General features: G+C 43.7%; 2 protein-coding genes across 2 annotated transcripts in view; both read right to left on the bottom strand.

The window, feature by feature from the left end:
* CABIN1 (calcineurin binding protein 1) overlaps positions 1–12479 on the bottom strand; it is a 76118-nt gene extending 63639 nt beyond the window's left edge. Inside the window, exons 1-11 of the mRNA XM_056859028.1 lie at positions 12462–12479; positions 11935–12027; positions 9778–9891; positions 8983–9117; positions 8392–8572; positions 6913–7042; positions 5143–5292; positions 3914–4191; positions 3271–3439; positions 2708–2844; positions 5–222 (exon numbers count right to left, since the gene is read on the bottom strand). Coding sequence (XP_056715006.1) covers positions 5–222; positions 2708–2844; positions 3271–3439; positions 3914–4191; positions 5143–5292; positions 6913–7042; positions 8392–8572; positions 8983–9117; positions 9778–9891; positions 11935–12027; positions 12462–12479 — 1623 coding nt within the window. The remainder of the gene's footprint in view (positions 1–4; positions 223–2707; positions 2845–3270; positions 3440–3913; positions 4192–5142; positions 5293–6912; positions 7043–8391; positions 8573–8982; positions 9118–9777; positions 9892–11934; positions 12028–12461) is intronic.
* A 5942-nt stretch (positions 12480–18421) lies between these two features.
* On the bottom strand, positions 18422–22163 carry LOC130486389 (D-dopachrome decarboxylase-like). The gene is made up of 3 exons (XM_056859653.1): positions 22048–22163; positions 19838–20013; positions 18422–18586 (listed from the first exon to the last, which is right to left on the bottom strand). Exons 1-3 carry the CDS (start codon positions 22153–22155, stop codon positions 18514–18516), a joined length of 357 nt encoding a protein of 118 aa, XP_056715631.1. The 5' UTR covers positions 22156–22163; the 3' UTR covers positions 18422–18513.
* Positions 22164–22426: the final 263 nt, after the last annotated feature.

Below are 22426 nucleotides of genomic sequence, written 5' to 3'. Positions count from 1 at the left end.
TTACTCGTATATGTTGGTTACTACAGTCCCTTAGCAGTGGATTGGGTAGGCTACTGCTGTGCTTTCTCCAGTTGTTATAGATGTTCAAGACAACCTCGGATAACCCAGGCGGCCACTTGACTAGGAACTTCTGGCTGATCGCTTTTAGATATCTCATCATCAGTTCCAGGATGCCTCCGTTGTTCAAGTTAGCCAAGAGGAATTTATGAACATCCTGCTTCTCTGGAAGAAAAACAAATATCAGTGCAGCATCCAAAAAACAAAAACAAATTAAAGCCTCTGACCTCTCTCAGCTGCATATTTGCAATAATCTGTGCAATGATCTCTTTACTTAGATTGCTTACACTTTTCCTGCCCTTTTGCATCTCAGAGTACCCAATCAATATGATCAACAAAAATATAAACACAATCATAATAAAACCAACATAACACAACACATAACAGCATTTTTTTTTAATCCACTTGAACAAAATAGCATAACTATCATCTAAGATCCTCAAAGCCATCTCAAAAGGACTCAGCGCAAAACCAAATATCAGCTGCTTCCAAAGGCCAGTCTTATACCCCAAAAGATAAGAACAGCCTTGCTTCCAAGGACAGAAAATTCCCAAAGCTGAAGACAAGAAAGTCCACACACAAAAAGGCCCTGTACAGCCTCAGAAAGAGCAGGCTCTTGCAGTAGAGCACTACTGGCCAACAAGTCCCTCACAAGTTCATATGGATTGAGACTGTTCTTGAAGTATTTTGGACTCAAACATTTCAGGGCTTTAATGGGCAAAGCCACCATTTTTCACTAAGCCTGGAAATAAAAAGGAAACCAGTACACTTGGTCATGCAGCCGTGTTATATGTTCACTCCAAGGGATGCCTGTCAACATCCTAGCCGCTGCATTTTGCTCTAGTTCTAGTTCACCTTCAAAGACAGCCCTTTCCCTCAATGCTCTACCACAACAGCTTTTGCCCAGCAATGCAGGGCCTTCTGCAGATGCCTCTGAAAATGGGCAAAATCAATAACTGCCCTTACAAATTCTTTCTCAGTTGTGACTCAGAATATGGAATGGCCTACTTGATGAGTTCAGGAAGGCTCCCACTCTCCTGTCTTTCTGAAGACTATCCAAAACTGAATTATGGGGGGGGGGGGAGATAACAAGATAATTAGGGCTGTACTGAAACAAATTGTTTCTGAAAGCTATTTTGGTAAAGGTATAAGCACTGTGGACTATACTACCGTGTATAGTACATATTGACTCTTGCTATACGATTCTACTGTATAATTTCTGCATCATTTAATGTGTTGTGTTAATACTTAAGCTTTGCCTCAGCTCTATTTTCAAATTCCTTATTTCAGATTTCTGACAAACAAACCCCGTTGCTTTATTTACTAATGTCCTACCTTGTTGATTGTATTTTGACTTACACGGTGTAATTTACCTTGAGTCCCAATAAGAAAGGGGAACTATAAATAAATAAATATAAAGAGTGTTCCAGCAGTCTAATGATGATGTTACCAAGGGTTATATGATACTGGTTAGGAGTTGCCTTTTCTAGGAATGTTTGCAGCTAGCAAAACTGCCTAAGCTGATAAAAGGGTATCTCTGTAACCTGCAGGGACACTGAGGTATCCAGAACCATCTCCAGACTGCAAGTCACATCCTTCAAGGAACAGAACAACCTCACCTAGAACACACTACAGACCTATTCCTATATCACCTTTAACATTATATGGCACCTTTGTTTTGTCTAGATTAAGTTTTGGTCTGTGGAATTAGATGGAGAGTCTCATCAGAGTACTGGTGACACCAATCCAAATTTCCAGATTACTCTCCCAACAGTTTCATGTACATGTTAAACAGTACAGGAGTTAGGACAGAGCCCTGCAGTAACCCAGAGGCCAACGGTCATGACACAGAGCAGCGGTCTACCAGCATAACCTTCTGAAACCTGCCTGGATAGGATACAGCCATGGTAAGAGAGTGCTCTCTAAAAGTGATTCCAACCAGGCAGTTTAAAAAGTTACCACGGTCAACAGTATTGAAAGCTTCGGAGAGGTCCAAGAGAGCCAGCAGGGACTCAGCACCAGATGACAGCCGTAGATCTTCAAGCAGGACAGGCAAGGCAGTTTCAGTCCCTCACCCAGGTTAGAAGCCAGATGGAAAGTTATCTAGACAATCAGTTTCATTCAATCATTCTCAACACCTAGAGTTGAGATGCCATAACTCTTTTCGCCCAGGAAAGGTAAATTTAAAAGAGGCCAGTAGCTGTTTTAATACTGGATCACTGGGTTGTTGTTGTTGTTTTCCTAGCAGAGGCATCACCACATACTGATTTGGGGCCAAAGGCACTAACTCATCTGCTAAAGAGGTACTGATGAATCAGCCCTATTCATTGGGCCAGTCCCCTTCTAGCAGATTTCTCTAGCCAAAATTGTACAGGGATCAAGTAAGCAGTAGGTATCTTACTTCCACTCTGTCCGCATACTCAGACTGCACCAACTGAAAACTATACACACAGGCATCATCAATGTAGCATACACTCTGACACAACAGTAGCTCACTCAATCCCCAGGCTTATTACAAAATCCCTGCATAAATTACAGTCTAAATTCTCTCTATAATCAAGAAATAAACTGAATTGATCATGCTAACCCTTAATTAAAATTGAACTAAATTAATTAGGGAGTTGCTCCACTTGCACACAGAAGCACTCACCAGATTCCATGCATGAGGTCAAGTCAAACAATGTTCTATTAGAACCAACAGGCAGGAAGCTCTCTTCTTTGGCCTCACACTGGACCTCATAGTTACTGAAAGCACCATCCTCTTCTTCTGGATCAAGTTTCCTTACGCTAAAATGAAAAGCACTATGTTAGGACTCCAACCCTTGCTGTGCCCTCATGATGCAGATATCTAAATCTACTGATCCATGGCAGTCTAAAGCCAAATTCGTAAAAAAACAAACACCCCAAAAAACAAAACCTAAACCAGCAGCCTGAAAGGCTAGATGTATTTTAATGTAATTTCCATCAGCATCTTGTAACTTCCTGAGGTATTGCTGACTTATGTTACTAGATTTATTTAAAAGCAAAAGGTACACATCATTGTCAGGCAACCTAACCCAAAACATTTCAGAAGCCCATGCATGGCTTTTTGACTCATGGAAAAAACACATGTTAGCCTTCATCCTGAAGGCAACTAAAGGAGTGAATCAGAAGATTTTCTTTCCAACTCAGAAGCAGCACAACAGATCATCATTAAGGAATAGGCTGCCATACCGTGAAGGAAGGAACTTCACCAGCAGTTCCTGAAAGTCAACTTTCTCCTCCTTTTTACACTTGGTATTCCTCACTCTAGCAGACCGTCTCTTTGCGGTCTCGCCACTGTCTTCAGTTATTCTTCTCCGCTTCACTCCCTTCTTTGATTTGTCACCCACAGAGGAATCACCTAAGAAACAGAAAAATTTCACACATCAAATCGTCACCTAATTATAGACAATACTTTGTAGTGCTTGCACTTTGTGGGAACAACACTCAACCCTCTTAGCTTCACTTTTGATAGAATAATAACTATGGCCTGGTTTCTGGAGCCAGGTGTGCTGGGAAAGGCCAAACTCTCAGCTACCTCTGCAAGTGCTGCCTGGCAGTGGTAGTGAAGGAACAACATTCCCACAGGAAATATCTTCTCTTTAAAAGTTTCATTATTTAAGCAACAAGCACTCTCTCTAGAAGTCCTGGAGGAACAACCAGCATCAATCAACACTCTCTGGTTTAAGGGCTCAACAACTAGGAACCAAATCATGGCTGTACCTTTTGTTCTTCTCCTAGAGCAATGCAGCAAAGTGCAACACAACTATTTAAAGTAAACTTTCAGCACTGAGCAAGGGATAAACACAAAATGAATATGACAAATCTTCCTCACCTGCAGAGTTCACTGATTCTAAAATATTTGGACTGGGAAAGGTGGGCGTCACTGGTGTGTATGTTAGCAGTGGCTCAGTCACGGACATTACAGGGTTAGCGCTCACTGGGTTGGGCTGGATGACACTAACAGGGGCTGAAGTGGTAGGGACAGCCAAGTGCTGGTCCAGATCTTGGTACTCCAAGAGGTCAATTCTCTTGCCCAGACTGGGCTGAGGTGGTTCACAAGTTGTCATGTGTTGATACATTGCCAACAAACTTTCTCCAAGACATTTCCACCTGCAAGAAAGTCAATGTCAACCACAGAAAGCTCAGCTTGGGAGAACTGTGAATACCACTCTGAGCTCCATGGAGAAAAGCAGCATGAAAATGGACAGGCAGGCAGATGGACAGCACAACACACAGCTCTCTCCAATGTCAAACCCTTAAAAGTGCCACATGCAAGAATAAGGGCAAAACAGTTCCATGTCAGATCAAGTGACTGAAGCTACCGGAACTATTTTCCATGCAGGATCCAAACCAGGCTGATATTTAGTTTATTCAGAAAATATTTCAGTCAGTCTTCCAAACTCACAAGAGATTATAGTTTTGGGATAAACGTCTTGGGCCTTTTGCTCTCCATTTTGCCCAGTCAAAACTACAGGGCTGAAGGACACAGTGAGAGAAATATTTTTAGAGCCAGAGCTTTCAATGTACTTCAAACCCAGACATCATTTTATTTTTAAAATTTTAATATGCTGTCCTTTATGCAATGTATCAAAAGCAGCTCAAAAAAAGTAAGCATATCAATCTAAAATAACAGTGGCCGTAAAAATCTACAGATACCATTTTTAACAGCAATATTTATATACAGCTAAAACAAGCAGATTAAAATGTCTTGATGATGTAAGACTGTTTTTACTGAAACAACTACTTTGTCCAGAAAATTGTTATTAACCAGCTACCTAGATGTGGTACTAGTATGGCATCAGGTACTGGGAGCCCAGTTCAAGGAAACAGAACCTGGGACAGAATTACAGTTCCCATCAAAGCTTTTCACTTCAAAACTGGCCACTGTTAGAATTAACTCTCAGCGATTCCAGCTAAGTGAGATACTACTACGTACACTGATGAATGGTAAAGGACGCTCAGCTGATCCAAAACATAGTAACACAACAAGACTTCAGATAGTATCCAGGTTTAGACCACATTCAGGACTCTCTTAACTAGGAGAAAATGCTCCACACATACGTGAAAAGAGAAATTGGCTGGATGAGCTTCAGATCCGGCTCACTCTTCCGTGTCATCAAAGCCTGCCTTTTCCTGCGCAGCTCCAGGGCTTCCTCAATTATTGCCCTTGCTTCAGATGCACTCACATTGACATCATGGATTGACATGTCACTAAAAAATTCAGGGAATACCAGATGTTTATATAATCAAGATAATTAAGAACATAAGAAAGGCAATGCTGAATCAGACCAAGGTCCAGCAGTCTGTTCATACAGTGACCAACCAGGTGCCTCTACAAAACCCACAAACAAGACAACTGCAGCAGCATTATCCTGCCTGTGTTACAAAGCACCTAATATACTAGGCATGCTCATCTGATCCTGGAGAGACTAGGTATGCATCATGACTAGTATCCATTTTTACTAGTAGCCAGGAATAGCCCTCCATGAACATGTCCACTCCCCTCTTAAAGCCTTCTTAGTTGGCAGCCATCACCACATCCTGGGGCAGGGATTTCCACAATTTAACAATTTAATTAAATTTCCCCTGAAGAGTGATGTTGACATTTTAGCAGCAGCAACTCTGGATGCTGTGTATCAAAGCAAGTAGCTTTGTACTTCAAATACAGGAAGCAGTGTTAAGTAACAAGCAAAGGGTGCTTTCAGGGAAGATGCTGCCTATCTTCCATCAGAAAGAAAAGCTTTGGACAATTTTTACAAGTCTGAAGACCAGGATGCATACTTGCTTGTGTTCAATGTTTTAAAACACTCCAAAAAATAGACAGTGACCTGATTCACTGTTGTATTCTGCTTGCAACAGATTAACCTTTCTTAATGCAAGAATTTGTACCAGATGATGTTCTCTCTCTTCTAGCCCTACAATTAAGGGTTGTTTTCCCCGCCACCGCCACATACTGATATATGAACTTGAAATATAACATGGAACAACAACAAAAAGAATATAATCATTACTGCATTTGAAGAAAAGTCTCAACAAATGTACTTATGCATTTTCTGCCCTTTGGAGGTATATCTTGCCTCCAAACACAATGGCAAATAATAACAACTAGCCCCATTTGCCCAACAGGACTTTGAACCTTCATTTCACATTATCCAGCAATCTTGCTGAAGCTAAGCATGTCTGGGCTCGTCAATCTAACACCACTATGTACGCTGCCATGAGTTTCATAATGGAAGAAAGACACGATATAAATGAAACTAGTAATATTCCTTAAACTACAGTCCTCCAAGCATCATGATATCTCTCTCAAAAAGCAAAAACAGAAAACATCACAAGCTTCTCTGGACATGCGTAAAGCATTTCTCTGAACCCCGGGCACCATGTGGACATAAACCAGCAATATGCAAAAGTGTTTACTTCCACACAACATAGTAATTATAAATCATATCCTGAATAACAGCTGATCAACAAACATTAAAGGAACAATATTTGTTATCTAATTAAAATGTCTGGAGCAATAGTACACAGGAAATAAATCCAAACTAAGAACCAGATTATGAGATTCCTGCTACAACTAATTGCTTTTGCAAAATAAAAGGGTAACCTGCGATATTACACATCTGGTTAGCATTCAATATTATTGAAGTCGAACAAGATAAAAGAAAGTTAATACAAGAAACAGAAGAAATTCAATTATTCTGTGTAGACAACAAAACCTCCAGGACAACAAGCTGTCCTAGAAAAGCAGACCCACAATGGCCTTCCTCAGCATGCTAAATCAAGAAACTTCAGAATGAAGGAACGGATGCAATGAATCGGGAAGAAATTCACCCTTTAAGGAACATCCTTAGCGAGTCATTCCTGAGGCACGGCTGCTCCTCAAAAATCTTCTCCTTAATAACCAGTCCTTTGCTGTACTGGCAGTCTCTTTCCAGTGCTTTGCAGATAAAATACAAGCATGCTGAGGACAGAAACAGAAGGAACCTGATTCATTCATTCTATACTCTTTTCTCCTAGTTTTTCACTCAACAACAACAGAGTCAGCCTGATAAAGAGACCACCAACTGAACAGGATAAAGACTTTAAGGTGATAATTTTTATATTACCTTAATGGAAATGATTGAATAAAAGAATAAAAAGTACAATAAGGCACAGATAAGCGGGGTGTGTGTGTCTAACTGAACATTAAACATTTCTAACAATCTAATGACTGCATTTGTTCTGTCAAGATACTGTATTAGAATATGGCACGAATAAACTTGTCTCAGAATGACTGTTAGACAAACTTGTCTTCTGGGTAGTTGGCTTATACATTAATGGTGTTCTCTATTTTCTTAGTGGTGTTCTCTATTTTCTTAGTATTTCCTTCCTGAAAATATTTTCTACATCTTCTTGAAAGTTTCTGCTGCCCTATTTGGGAGGAGTAAGTGGCCATTTATTTAAACTGACCAATGAGACCATATGATTCACACTTCCTGTCTCTCGCTTTTAAAGAACATTCAATTTGAAGCTTGAATGCTGATGCCAAAATAAGGATTCCAAGTAACTCAGCAGCTTGCTGAGAAATGTCTACATTATCGGATCCTATAAAACAACTACCTCGCTGGCATTCCGTACATTACTATTTAGCATATTAAACAAAACCCTGCTAGAGAGAGCAGGGTACAAAAGAAATGAGTGGGGCTCCTCCCACAGGAAGTGACAAAGTTGCCCAATTTGCATGGCCCTGCATTCCAGAGCACTCCACTCCAAGATATGCTCCTCCAAAATATCAAAACCTAACCTGAAAAGAATTAATTTCCTGGATTATCTGCTAGACACTGATAAATTAATCCAGTTTCTAAATTTCATCCAGGTTGTGTCCTTGGGGAGTACTCCCATCTAAAGGTAAAGGTCCCCTGTGCAAGAACCAGGTCATTCCTGACCCATGGGGTGACGTCACATCCCGACGTTTCCAAGGCAGACTTTGTTTGCGGGGTGGTTTGCCAGTGCCTTTCCCAGTCATCTTCCTTTTACCCCCAGCAAGCTGGGTACTCATTTCACCGACCTCGGAAGGATGGAAGGCTAAGTCAACCTTGAGCCGGCTACCTGAAACCGACTTCCGTCGGGATCGAACTCAGGTCGTGAGCAGAGCTTCTGACTGCAGTACTGCAGCTTAACACTCTGTGCCACGGGGCTCCTACTCCCATCTAAGATGCCCTAAACCTATCTTTAAAATTGCACGGCATATCTAATTTTAAGGAATTGATTAGCAATTACTTAAGATTTACCACTCTGATAACAAAAATAATACAAAAGTGCATAACTTACTTGTGTAGTCACTGAGGGTGTAGAGAATAGTGATAAGGTTATCCAAGCAAGGCCAATGATCTGGGTTACACACAAGTCCTTCTTCAAAGGCATGTCGTGCTAGAGGAAGGCGCATAAGCCTGAGAGCGACATTGCCAATTTTGTACCACAGGTTGACGTCAGTGGAGTCCAGCATTACAGCCTGGAAAACACAAAATGTCAAGCATGCCACACAGACTGTACCAATTGGAGCAGAAAGTCATCACAGCAGAGATGATAAGATTCCAGTGCACATTTTTCAGGAGATTACAGAGACTGCCAAGACAGCTCAGAACATAAGGCTCACAACACCTAAGCTTTGCAAAAGAAATTCTGTAATTATGTTGGTTGTACTTTCACTGAAAGATAAGGTTCATGGGAACTAGTGAGGGGAGCGGAAGCATCTGTGGCTAGCTTACCAGGTTGGAATGGAAACCACAACAGTAGCAACAGCAGCAGCAGCACGTTTTGTCCTATTATTGAAAGTTGGCTGTGTAGGTTACTCTGCTTTTACATTAGCCACATATAAAATGAGAGAACCAGCCCTAGTATATCAGAACACACACACTGTACCTCCAGGTAAAATTCCATAGCTGTCTCCAAGTCATCTCGTTGCGCTGCCAGCTGAGCTAAGTTTTTGTAAGTAGAATATTTTAGCATCAGGCCAGGATGCTTTAATCCTTCTCTCTCATCACCAGATGGGACTGCCTGAAAATTGGAAACAGGGGAAACAGGTATATTAATAATTAACAATAACAACTCACCTGATTGTGACATGCATAATACCAAGTGACTCAAGGCAACCTGAACCAGAATGGCTTTGGAAAGCAAAGCAGTCATACCATCTCAGTGAACCACAAATGACTCACAAATCCACCACAAGTATCAACCAGGGGGGGGGGATGTCTTCCTTTGGTTGTTAAAATAAACAAGTCTTATGAAAATTTTTATTCTAGCATAAACTTCTATGGTCTAGAGCTCTCTTCTTCTGATGCATTGAGTGGATCCTCACTATAGAGACACTAAGAATCGACTAGCGTGGCCATTAGAAGCCCAGGGAATGGGGGGGGGGGGAAATCTCATAGTTCAGTGAGCAAGCTCTGAAGATCAGCTCCACCAGAAAACAGAAATACATTAAACCAAACATCTCCTGATGAGGCAAAGGACAGCCATTCCAGGTTCATATACTGTGAAAAAGTATATGAAAGCGTATGGCATTATGAATTCATTCCGCTCCGACACTAAGATCAAAAAATAACCTGAAGGGCCAGACTGAAGCCATACATTCCACAAGCTGAGGATGTAACAGATAACAAAGTGACAATGTACTACCCATCCAATAGAAGGAAAAGATCCTGATTCACTGACCTCTCGCAGCAGGCGAGTCTCAAGTAGCTCATGGTAAGCTCTGGCAGATTCTTCAAACAGGTCATGCTTCTGAAGGTCCAAAGCTTTATGATATAAAGCAAAGGCTTCTGCTTCCTATAGAAGGAGAGAAGCACTATTAGTTATTTATTCTGATAATTTCTACACCACCTTTCCAAAACCACACATACTTAGCACTGGCTCACAAAAGAAAACATAAAACATACACATAAAACGAATATAAGGGAAAAAACAGGAACAACATAAATTCTACTGAGCCTTCCTCCTGGAGTAGACGGCACCCTATTCCCATGTCAGCTTTATACCCAATCTAATGCACTTCCATTTTTATCTAATTTAAGTATGATTGCTCTTTTCCAGCCCTTTCCCTTCTCCAATCACCGACAATGCACTGGACCACCTTTCTTGAATGAAGGGGAAAAAGAAAACTGAATTATTTGCATATTGATGACTGTTCACTCTAAATGTCTTTCTGGGAACAAGATCGAACCCTGCAGTACTTTGCAGACCAATGGCCACAGGGCAGAGAAAAATCCCTCACACTACCTTCTGAACCTTACTTCTAGGAAGGACCACAGCTGCTGTAAAACAGTATCTCCAATAACCAGTACCTCCAACGACCAGTCCTACCAGGCAGCCAAGAAGAATTCTATCAAAAGCAGGAGAACCGACAGGCATGTACTCCCCCATCAGTAGATCAATTGGGGAAACCAAGGCAGTTTCAGTGCCATGTTCAGGATGGAAGCTAGTCTGAGAAGGATCTAGATAAACAGTCTCATACAGAAATATCAGGAATTGAAAAGCCACTACCTTAAAAAAGTATCTTACCTTAAAAGTGCAATTTGATACTTATCTGACACCTAAAGATGGCTTTTTCAAGAGTGGACTTACCACTGCTCTTTATTAAGGAGCTGTCAATACGCAAATACCAATAAGTGACAAGAACTATTTTACTCTTCAACTGAATCCAACACAAATAAAATTAACAGAAATGCAAAGAAAAGACATGCAGATCAAGCTGTTGCTTTGGAAAAGAAGAAAAGTGTCAGAGATGTGCCTAGGCTTGGTTACAACTCTGAAGCACAAAGGATGCAATGCCCAACCTCACAATCATTAGAAGAGCAAGTTTTTCCTCAGAAGCCATCAATGTATTGTAAAGAACATGAACAAAAAAAGAAATGCCAAAGTCCTGAGAAGGTTAAAATCCAAGTTTAAAAATAAGGACTGCGGCTGGCATATTGCAAGCACCTCAAGACTAGACATTAATCGGAAACTACAGGCATATTCACTTTTGTCTGAATATTACTCATTGTCTCATCATTTAACCTCTTTCAGTTGAATATATGAACTTATTTCCATTGTATTTGAACACTTTGTGCCATTTGGTTATCTGAAACGACATTCACAATACTTCCACACATGCACACTTGACACTGCAGTTTGTATGTATCCTTAGTCCCAGTGATTTTAATGCAATTTATGGGTACCTCTTACACCTCCTCTTTTTATACCAGTAAAGAAGCCTGGCAAGACACCTATAAGAAACCCTCACAAGTTACCTAGTTTTTTAAAAAATTGCTTTTAATATTCTGTCTTATTACCAAAGTCAAGTAATGCTCACTGTTCTCCACCTCCTACATCTTGCCTTCAAAACAGCCCTGTGAAGTAGATTAGGCTGAGCGATAATGACTAGCTCAAGGTTCCCGCAAGCTTTATGGAAGAGTGGGGTTCTGAACCCAGATCTCTCTAGCTGCAGCTGACATGTCAACTATGCTGATCCCAAACTCAGATATATACAATTAGGATAAGTGAACAGAACATTAACCCACACATTAAAGTAAGTAAAGCGTGCTGTTGAGATGCACCCAATTCCTGGTGACCCCAGGATTTTCAAGGCAGGAGATGAGCAGAGGTGGCTTGCCATTGCCTTCCTCTGCATAACAACCCCAGTCTTCCTTGGTGGTCTTCCATCCAAGTACTGACTGTCGCTGACCATGCTTAACTTCCAAGCTCCAATAAGATCAGGCTAGTCTGTGACATTAGGGGTGGTACAACTCACGCATTACAGAGTCCAAAAAAGATTCAACATGGTGGGGTTAAGACAATGTTATAGCATTTGAGGAACTGAACTTTACTCACTTGTGCCTCCTTTGTCTGAGTTTTGTGGCTTTTAAAGGTTCCTTCGTGGTCATCTTCAACAGTAGAACTGGCATTCAACGCTGCAATTCTAATCTAGAGGCGAAAGAAAGAAAGAAAAGGACACTGCTGCAACTCTTGATGCAAATCTGTTGCTCGCTGTCTTTGTACAGAACCCACTACTCATTCAAAAGCAGGAAGGTGGGGAGACGGGGAACCCACTCCCAACGTACTTTGACATCTGACTCAAGAAGAGCGCTGTAAGAAAATATGGCCACCACCAACCACACCAAGGAACGGCGACACTGTTCTGCTTGGCTAATTACAGGGATTACATGCAATCTCCCACATTGGTTTAATCAAGAACTGAAGGCAAAAGATAATTCACAGTGGATAGCCGTGTTAGTCTGTCTGCAGTAGTAGAAAAGGGCAGGAGTCCAGTAGCACCTTAAAGACTAACAAAAATACCACTACTGCTGCTAGACTGGTTTATGCCAAGAAATGAAAACGTCGGAGATACCTGACAAGACCGATTGGATAGATAACATGATGGAACTAGCTGAAATGGGAAAACTAACAGCATTAATAACTCAAAAAGAAGACACTGAATTAGTGGCAGAATGGGAGGCAAGGACAATATATTGTATGAACGAATTTAATTGTGATATAAGGGATCTGAATCTAATTCAGATTTGTTGAGATAATTAAGATTGTGACAAACAGTCAACTAGATATACATGATAAAGATACAGGTGATTTATTATAAATGAATTAGATAATGAATACAAAGAGAGTAACAATGATAATAAGTGGACAGACGAGGGGAGAGGGGAAGTCAAAGATGTATATGTTAGTTAAATGATAAGATAGAGTTTGTGAGATTACACAATATGTTAGTGGATATTTGTAACTGAATTTGAATTAATTTGAAAAATAAAAAAAATTATATATATATATAAAAAAAGACTAACAAAATATTTTCTGGTAGGGTAGGAGCCTTCGTGAGCCTATTCTTGTTAGTCTTTAAGGTGCTACTGGACTCCTGCCCTTTTCTACTACTGATCCTAACTGAAGAAGTGAGCTGCGGCTCACGAAAGCTCCTACCCTGCCAGAAAACATTTTTGTTAGTCTTTAAGGCGCTACTGGGCTCCTGCCCTTTTCTACGAAGGCAAAAGAAATCGCCTCCGCATACACGGCTACTAAATGTCTCGGGCCTGTCTGGGCCACGGGGGGACAGAAGCGGCGCTCCCCTACCAAAGGGGTATTCTTCATGGAGATTTGGTGCTGTTTCGACGCTGTTTTGCGTCGGAGGCAAATGTTGGTTATTCACTGCAGAGCCGTGTTTTCCCCCACTGAGCAAAATAAGCCAAAGGGGAGCGAGACGCGCGTCGGCCTCCCTCCCGCTTCCCAAAAAGGTCCGTCGCGGCCGAAACCCGCCTCACCATCTTCGGGGAGATCCGGCGCCGTCGCTCTGCGTCCCTCCAGGCGCACAAACGGGAGCAGAAGCGGACCGAGAGAGGGGCCTCCTCCCCAACCCGACTGAGGGGGCGCGCGGAAGGAAGCGCTCGAGGCAACGGCGAAGACCCCGGCCGGCCCCCGAAGGCGGGTCCCGCTTGGCCCGCGGAAGCCGCCCCTCGTTCAGCGGGGGCTCAGCACGAGCGTCGGCGCCTGGCCGCCGCCAGGACTGGCATCTCGTTCAGCGCCCCGCCGTGGCGGAGGAGTCATGAGGGAGAAAGAGCCGCCCGAGAAGCCGCCGCCCTCAGGGGCTGGGCCGCTTTCACACGTGCTTCACGTGTCTACACATCCCTTCCGGCGAGTCAGCCAAGAGGGCGGCCCCTGACGGGGAGGGGGAGTAGAAGGAGGCGGGGCGCTCAGAGGAAAAGGAGGGCCGGCGGACTCCCGCGGACGGACAGCAAAACGTCTTCTGATAGGGTAGAACGGGAGCCGGAAAGAGGCGGAGCCAATGAGGGAGCCGGGAAGAGGCGGAGCCAATGAGGGAGCCGGGAAGAGGCGGAGCAGACTGATCCAACCTCTCCCGCCAAATCATGATATCCACCTCTAGGGTGCCCAGGTGGTCCCTCTTTGCCACCGGCGGGAGGTTTCTGGGGCGCAGCCTGAAGAGGGTGGGGTTTGGTTGGGGGCGGGGACTTCAATGCCATAGAGTCCAATGGCCAAAGTGGCCATTTTCTCCAGGTGAACTGTTCCCTATCTGCTGGAGATCAGTTGTAACAGCAGATCTCCAGCTAATACCTGGGGGTTGAGGGCAAGAAATAGTACTGTACAACTGTTAATGCAAACACAATAAGTTTAGTGACAAGTGGAAAGTGCAAACATAACAAAACAGGTTACAAAACCAAGCAGCAGACAGAAATACTATTTACACAAGCATAGCTCCCAACAGGGGCTATCAACCGTCTCATCCAAGCTGTCGTATTGGTCCCGCGGGACTCCCTGTGTGATACAGTCTTTGAAATAGACAAGGAAACGGTAGAAGATGGTAAGATGGTAGAAACTCAATCCGGATTAACTTGACGTTTTCACCGCCGCTCTGGCGGCTTCATCAGCAAACCGTTCAATTTCGAGAGACAATGCTCCTTAGTACAATGAAGATTTATCACTGAAAAGGTGAATTCTATTCAAATGCGCTTGTAGAGCTGCTCCGCTCAAAGCTGCGTGTTTGCATTAACAGTTGTACAGTACTATTTCTTGCCCTCAGCTTGCCTTTATAGTACTAAGTGCCTGTTTCTCTAGTAATACCTGGAGGTTGGCAACCCTATATCCACCAACGTGCTTTGTTCCCAGGGGCTGCACCTATTGCCCCGGAGAAGGTGGTTTGTGATGCGTTGCCAAGATGAAAAAGGGGTTCGCGGAGATTCAGTTCAAAGTGCAACCCCCGTGTTAAAAGGCTGCATAGAAGTGTCATCCTGCGCCTCCAGGGCTTGATGCTCATACCAGAATGAGGTGGTGGAAGAGACTGTACCACTTGAGACTGTGGGGGAGGACTGCATTTTCAAGTTTCCTTACATAAATTGTTCCCTATAATTTAAACAGGAGCCCCGTGGCGCAGTGTTAAGCTGCAGTGGTGCAGTCAAAAGCTCACCTGAGTTCGATCCCAACGGAAGTTGGTTTCAGGTAGCCGGCTCAAGGTTGACTCAGCCTTCCATCCTTCCGAGGTCGGTGAAATGAGGACCCAGCTTGCTGGGGGTAAAGGGAAGATGACTGGGGAAGGCACTGGCAAACCACCCCGCAAAACAAAGTCTGCCTAGAAAACGTCGGGATGTGACGTCACCCCATGGGTCAGGAATGACCCGGTGCTTGCACAGGGGACCTTTATAATTTAAACACTAGGACAGCATGCAAAGAGCTGGTGTGCTTTTACTTACATGTTTTGGTGTATTAAAAATATGAATCTCCCCATCTACTATGTGAAGTGATATAGCTAGGGTTGCCAACTCTGGGTTGGTAAATTCTTGGAGATTTCCTGGTGGATCCTGGGGAGGGCAGGTTTAGGGGAGGGGAGAGCCCTCAGCAGGGTATAATTCCATAGAATCCACCCTGTAAAGTAGCCATTTTCTCCAGAGGAACTCATCTTTATCGTCTGGTGGATAGCAATATGGAAAAAAATTATTATGTACTCCTGGGAGGAGCCAGGAATAGGCAAGTATAACTAACACCCACTTTCTGTTTTTCCTCAGTTAAGGCCTCAGCTGAATGAGAGAAGGCCAAGACTGAGAGAGCTCTGTAAATTAGTTACTATAAAGTTTGTTCAAAGAGTGAGAGTTTTTAATATATAGGTAGAAATAAACTGTGCAGCATGGAGGTCAGTTGTAATTCTGGGAGATCTCCAGGCCCCACCTGGAAGTTGGCAACCCTAGGTACAGCACATTCCACCACCATCTCCTGCTGCAAACAGTATATGTAGAGGGCAATGGTGTGACAAAATGGACTGTGCCACTTCAGCTTGAAGGCAGCAGATCACCTTTCGGACTGTTCTAAGTTTCATCTCCCCGGAAGAGGTGGTGGTGAAAAGTGCCTTCAAGTCACAGCTGGGTTATGGCAATCCTGTAGGGTTTTCAAGGCAAGAGACAAACCAGTGGTGTTTTGCCTGCCTCTGCATAGCAACCCTGGACTTCCTTAATGGTCTCCCACCCAAGTACTAACCAGGGGCTGACCCTGTTTAGCTTCTAAGATCAGACGAGATCAGGCTAGCCTGGGCCATTCCAAGTCAGAGCTAGAAGTAGAAAACCAGTATTGCAGGGAGGAGTTTGTTTGTTTTGAAGGAATATCCCAGTGGTGGAATCCAGCAGCTGGAGTATCAAATGATGCTGTCCATTCTGCACCTCAGATCTGTAACCTCATTCTCCTGTGTTTGTGAACCATGCCTAGAATCCACTGCTAAGGCCCTGCTCTGTGTGCCCCCCTCAGGCTATTGCTGGGAGTGGCAAGCACATAAATGAGGAATTCTCTGTGGTATTTGCTGGTTTTGTCTTAAATTATTGCTTGAATAGATTTTTAAAAATTGGTATTCTTGCTGACTTTTATGTTAGCACTTCTATTTTATGCTGTAAAATGGTTTGAGAGCAAGTGTGGTGGAATGGTTAGAGTGTCAGACTAGAACATGGGAGCCTCCGGCTTGAATCTCCTCTGCCATGGGAGCTTGCTGGGTGACTCTGGAAGTGTCACGCATTCTCAGCATAACTTATCTCCCAGGGTTGTTGCAAGGATAAAATGGAGAAGAGGAGAACAAATGTAAGCCACCTTAGGTTCCCAGCGGGGAGAAAGTCCAGAGAATGAAGCAAATAAATACACAGGATACAATAAATACACAGGATACAATTTTTCTCCAAGACAGATCTGGGGATTGTTTGAGCACCAAGTTTGAAAGAACACTTTCATCAAAGCCTTGCCCATCTTCAGACAGCTTCCTGTGTTTCCTCTTTGGGATGCTAGTAAAAAACTGCATTCTTTCTGGCTCAGGGCAACCTTAATGGATGTATTGTGAGCATTCTTTTTTAAAGCACAACAGCACCTCATCTGTCAAAGGCTTTTAGAAGGCTGGCATTTTTTCTTTCGGATTGTTCCAGTGTAGCAAGTGGTGGACAATACAACACACATGCATCCCATGGCCAGGCAGGCCATGGGAAATGAAAAGAAAAGAAACCTAACTCAATAGAAGGGATTAACAGATTTTCAGAAAGATGATCCTTAAAGTCAGATATTTAATTGTCCTTTTCCAAAACTGAGCCTGAAATTAAACCCCAGCAGCCATTTGGCTTCTCCATATACAGCCATATACAGTCTGTGAAGATATATTTACAACATGCCTGAGAGCCCCACTTATTTTACTATCAAGATACTTTCACCATATATTTGAAATTTTGGCACAGAATCTGCCTGGAGAAGAATGTAATCCAGCCACATTTCAGAAAAATACAATTATTAATGTATTTTAGAAATTTTTTAATGATCTTATGTAGTAAATTGGCTGGTGCCTGTGTTGATAATGAAACCCACACAACAGGCCCACTGATAGACAAGAAAGGGGTCTCTTCCTATTCAGAGGACTCTCCCTCGATGTAGTAAAATATTACTTTGTCAATTAACCAAAAGGCAAATACCCTCAAAAATGACCTGATGAAGTCTTTAAAATGTCCCAGAAGGGATGAAATGTTCAAAGTACATAAAGGAAGAGAAATATGCTTATTTGTGCCCTGAAAACTCCCTGAGAATCCTGGGAGAGTTTTTTTGGGGGGAGGATTCCAACTTGGCCCACCCCTCATTCCCCCACAGTTCCTCATGGTCTTCCCAGCTTTTTCATCTTAATGATTAAAGGTTACAAGTTGGTAACCAATTTTGTGTAACCAAAACACAGCTTCAATTTTTCTGGCTTTAATTCCTTCAGAAACTCACAATTCCAGGGCTTACCCTAATTCATTTGCTGCAAATCTGTTGCATAGTAAGAAAATGTCAAAGTCGCTGCTTAAAATATTCAGTGAAGTAAGGGCAAGTTATGAGGTCATGCTTGGTCAATGAATGAAGCAGTCCTCATGGAATATCTATCCTAACAACAACAAAAGGTAGTTTTTCCCCAGGGTCTGCTGAAATGTCTTAACAACACTTAACTCCTCTGGTCCTCCCAAGCATGATGCTCTCGGCCTCACATTCCCAAATCTGACAAGCTGAGCAGGAAATTGAGCCACATCAAACATTATGCTAGCATTCAAGAAACAAAAAAAATTAGAAATTAATATTTAATTGGCATAGTAATTATTAACAGAATGTAATTTGTCTTTACTGGTCCCCAAGCAAACAGAATATCAGCAGGCTGCAGCTGACAAAAGTGAAATGTACCTACAAAATAAAGGCACCTCACACAAAATCTACACAATGGAAGGCAGTACAAGGCTTTGTCTGACAGGTTAGCGCACATATGCAAATCTTCAGGGAATTACTTCCAGTCTTACCACTTTGCCAAGAAACTGGATTAATTTCAAAGAAAAGAAGATGTAACCCCCAGGGGTCCTGCAGAGCCCTCTACGGTGGAGTTGGCCAGAAAGATGATTTGGTGGACTTTTGGACACTTCACAGGAAAGTCATGACAGTCCCATTCTTGCCGATCTGCCAGCGTTCCAGAGGATGAAACAGAATGACGATCCTTGGGGGCAGGGGGAGAGAAGTTATCTTAGATGGCAGAAATACAGCTCTGCTCTATGGCCAAAGAACAGTGCCTCTGGGCCTACTGATGAAGCTGTCTTGGCAATGCACTTGGATATCCCTTTGGGTGCTTCCCTCTAATTTGACTATCTAGCTGTTGAATTCTGGAATTGCTTTGGTAACTTTGCTTGGGAGAGGAATGCCCACAATGTAGAAAAGGGGCAAAGAGTTATTCCAACACACTTCCCTGCAGTCTGTCTATAGGGGACCCAAGGAAATAGGATCTATTCACTCTAGCAGCACCCACACACCACATTTCCTGCCCAGTACATGGACACAGCACTTGACAGCACTTAACACACAGACATGGACACATATTAACTAGGCATAAATAAATTAGCTGTTTCAAAGCTTAATATTACAGTTGGTCTTCCTCTTGTTTTCTATGGTTCAAAGGTCCTTGAACAAGCAGTAGCAGCAGACATTGAAGGATTCTTGCACAATCTTGAACATTTTCCATGTCCAACTTAAGAAATGCATTAACTGCATTATAAATTACCGTAACTGCACAAACATTTCGACTAACATTCTGTTGCGAGTAAAAGCCTTGCCCAAGTGGAAATAAGATTGCTGGATATAATGAGGTTTCCTATGCAAAAGCTTACTGCAACTTCTGCCTTTACATTACTCAAAGTAGACCATTGAAACAGCACACTAGTAGGCCCAGCTATCAAAGGAAACTTTGTAATGCTGTACTCTTCAATAATGTATTACCTGAAAGTTTATTGTCTTCTCAATGACTTGTCAACCGACATAACTGAAAAAGCAGCTGTTTTTTTAAGTTCAGTAATCAAAAACATTGGATAAGGTTAATGATTGATGGTGTCCAATATTTCTTGTTTTCCTATAGCTATTCATCATTTGTATGGATCACTTATTGTATTGTATGCCAATAAAGGTCTTGAATTGAATTGGATATTACCATCCCTATTACAGCATTTGTGGACAAAAGTAGTCACATTTAAACAATGAATATATGTTTGAAAATGTGTTGAACGTGTCAACAGCATACAAAGGAATTATCATTACATAATGCTGTTGGATGTCTTACATAAAAGTCTTTGTACCATATATTTTGATTGAGCAAATTTCCAATTTGTTTTCCATCTGAAAAACTGAAAGGGGAAAAAAGGGTGGATGGAAGCCCTCTTTCCCCAGTTCCTCTGGTTCATTACCCAGGCCTAGTGCTTACCTGTCAGTGCCAAGCCTCAGTTCCTTGGTGAGAAACTCAAAAAACTTTGCACTGTGCTCCTTGTTCTGCTCCGCAGATCCCACCACTTCCAAGGAAGACACAACCAGCATAGCACAAGGCTCCTGGGAGCTACTGATCACCATGGGCAGGTCACTCTTTACCACAACATTCACCCTCTGTCAAGCATCCAAGAAACAGCAAAAATAAATTAGCATCCTACAGCTATAAGGCAGAGTCACACAGGAACCACTGTGGTGACAAGAGGGAGCAGGGAAGCTTCCTCCCCCTCCCCATCTCCCAGGAAAAAGCAGGACTCCCTCTCAGACCAGCCAGGTCTTCCAGTTACATAGATGTCCACCATATTAGCTTACAAACAGGACAAGCAGCAACAGGGGGCTAGCATTTGCCTCTGCTCTTGGACTTTAAGCAAAAGCTCCCGCAGGATGAGTTGCCCAACTCCTGCCTACGTGCAGAGTGACCAGGTGGCCCCTCACATCTCCACAACCGCAGCCTGAGGCAGGCACTCCTGACTAGCAACTATTCATAGGGCGCATTCAGACTCTCACAGAACCATAGAGTTGGAAGGGACCACCAGGGTCATCTAGTCCAACCCCCTGCACAATGCAGGCATTTCACAACTACCTCCCCCACACATACCCAGCAACCCCTACTCCATGTCCAGATGCCCTCCCTCTCATGAACTGCCTAAGTTCATAGAATCAGCATTGCTGACAGATGGCCATCTAGCCTCTGCTAGGAAAAGTTGAGGGCAGCAGGAAAAGAGGAAGACCCAACAAGAGATGGAGTGACTCAATAAAGAAAGCCACAGCCTTCAATTTGCAAGATCTGAACAAGGCTGTCAAAGATAGGACATTTTGGAGGACTTTCATTCATAGGGTCACCATGAGTCGGAAGCGACTTGAGGGCACTTAACACACACAGCCTCTGCTTAAAAACCTCCAGGGAAGGAGAGCTCACCACCTCCCGAGGAAGCCTGTTCCACTGAGGAACCTCTCGAACTGTTAGAAAATCCTTCCTAATGTCTAGATGAAAACTCTTTTGATTTAATTTCAACCTGTTGGTTCTGGTCCGTCTCTATACACAGCAACATTCCAGGCGAGGGCGTCCCCACGTTCGCCCGCCCAACACCTGGTTAGAAGAACAGCGGCTGGCTGGATCAGACCTGAGGCCAGCCCAACCAGGCGCTGGCGTACAAGACCAGAGTTCACTTTGGCGACCGCCTTTCGCCTCGCCGGAGCGGCGCTGCGGCTGCAGAACTCAACAAGAAGCTTTGGTTCTTGTAGGTTATCCGGGCTGTGTAACCGTGGTCTTGGTATTTTCTTTCCTGACGTTTCGCCAGAAGCTGTGGCCGGCATCTTCAGAGGAGCAACACTGAAGGACAGTGTCTCTCAGTGTCAAGTGTGTACGAACGTGGGGACGCCCTCACCTAGAATGTTGCTGTGTACAGAGACGGACCAGAACCAACGGGTTGAAATTAAATCAAAAGAGTTTTCATCTAGACCAGTGGTTCCCAACCTTTTTTTGACCAGGGACCACTAGGACTTTTTTGTTCGGTGCAGGGACCCCAAGGTTCAAAATAAAAATTTAGAGAATTTGAAAATAAACTTTAATCATAACTGTTAGTTAAGCAGTAAACTTAGAATAATATTTGAATATATATTTTTATGATAGAGAACTTTTAATTGAAGATATTAATTTATTATGGGTTTATAACTTTGTTTCGCGGGCCTTAATTTAGTTCTCGCGGACCCCTGGGGATCCACGGACCCCCGGTTGGGAACCAGTGATCTAGACATTACCTTTGATACTTTTTGCAGGACAATGATGCAGCTCAAACCCAACCCCTTTCTGACTATATATCACTCTTCCTACACACTTGACACTGAGAGACCCTGTCCTTCAGTGTGACTCCTCCGAAGATGCCGGCCACAGCTGCTGGCGAAACGTCAGGAAAGACAACACCAAGACCACGGTCACACCGCCCGGATAACCTACAAGAACCAATGAACTCTGACCGTGAAAGCCTTCGACAATATTTCCAACAAGAAGCCCCCATGCGGAGTTCTGAGCCTTCGGATGGGGGGAATGTGCATCGAGAGGGCGGCAAAAGCTCCCATGCATACCTGGCCGAAGTCACCCCACCCGGGAGAGGCACCCTGCCAGACTCAGCCCCCCCCCCACCTCCTCACCTCCACCGGCTTGCTCAGGATGGAGGCGGCCTCTGCGCACAGTTTGGCCAGCAGGTCGCCGGGCAGCCGAGCGGCCGGCAGGTTAGTCTGCAGCTCCACCAAGGGCATCGTTGCTCCTGCAGCGCCTCCGACGGAGCGGGTCAGGCACTGGCTGAGCCACGGAGACGAAACCGGAGCTCGGGAGGAGGAGGAGGAGGAGGAAGAAGGGCGCAGGGAGCTTTAGAGGCGGCGCTCCGTCGGGGAGAAGCGAGATCTGTCCTTGAGCGAGGGCTCCAACCCCGTCTCCCGTCCTGGCTTGCGCAAAAGGGGCCGGCACAGTCGCCGGAGGAGGGCACCCATGTGACATGGAGTAGGGGTCACTGGGGGGTGGGGTGGGGGA

The sequence above is a fragment of the Euleptes europaea genome, chromosome 13 (assembly GCF_029931775.1).
Source record: "Euleptes europaea isolate rEulEur1 chromosome 13, rEulEur1.hap1, whole genome shotgun sequence".
NCBI lineage: Eukaryota > Metazoa > Chordata > Lepidosauria > Squamata > Sphaerodactylidae > Euleptes > Euleptes europaea.
The sequence above is the reverse complement of the archived record's forward strand: the minus strand, read 5'-3'. Positions and strand labels throughout refer to the sequence as shown.

Coding starts and splice junctions, on each gene's coding strand:
- LOC130486389 (XM_056859653.1), bottom strand. CDS start 22,155: ATGCCCTTGGTGGAGCTGCAGACTAACCTGCCGGCCGCTCGGCTGCCC. Junction 20,014..22,047: donor TCCTGAGCAAGCCGGTGGAG/GTGAGGAGGTGG, acceptor GATGCTTGACAG/AGGGTGAATGTTGTGGTAAA. Junction 18,587..19,837: donor CTGAGGCTTGGCACTGACAG/GTAAGCACTAGG, acceptor CCTGCCCCCAAG/GATCGTCATTCTGTTTCATC.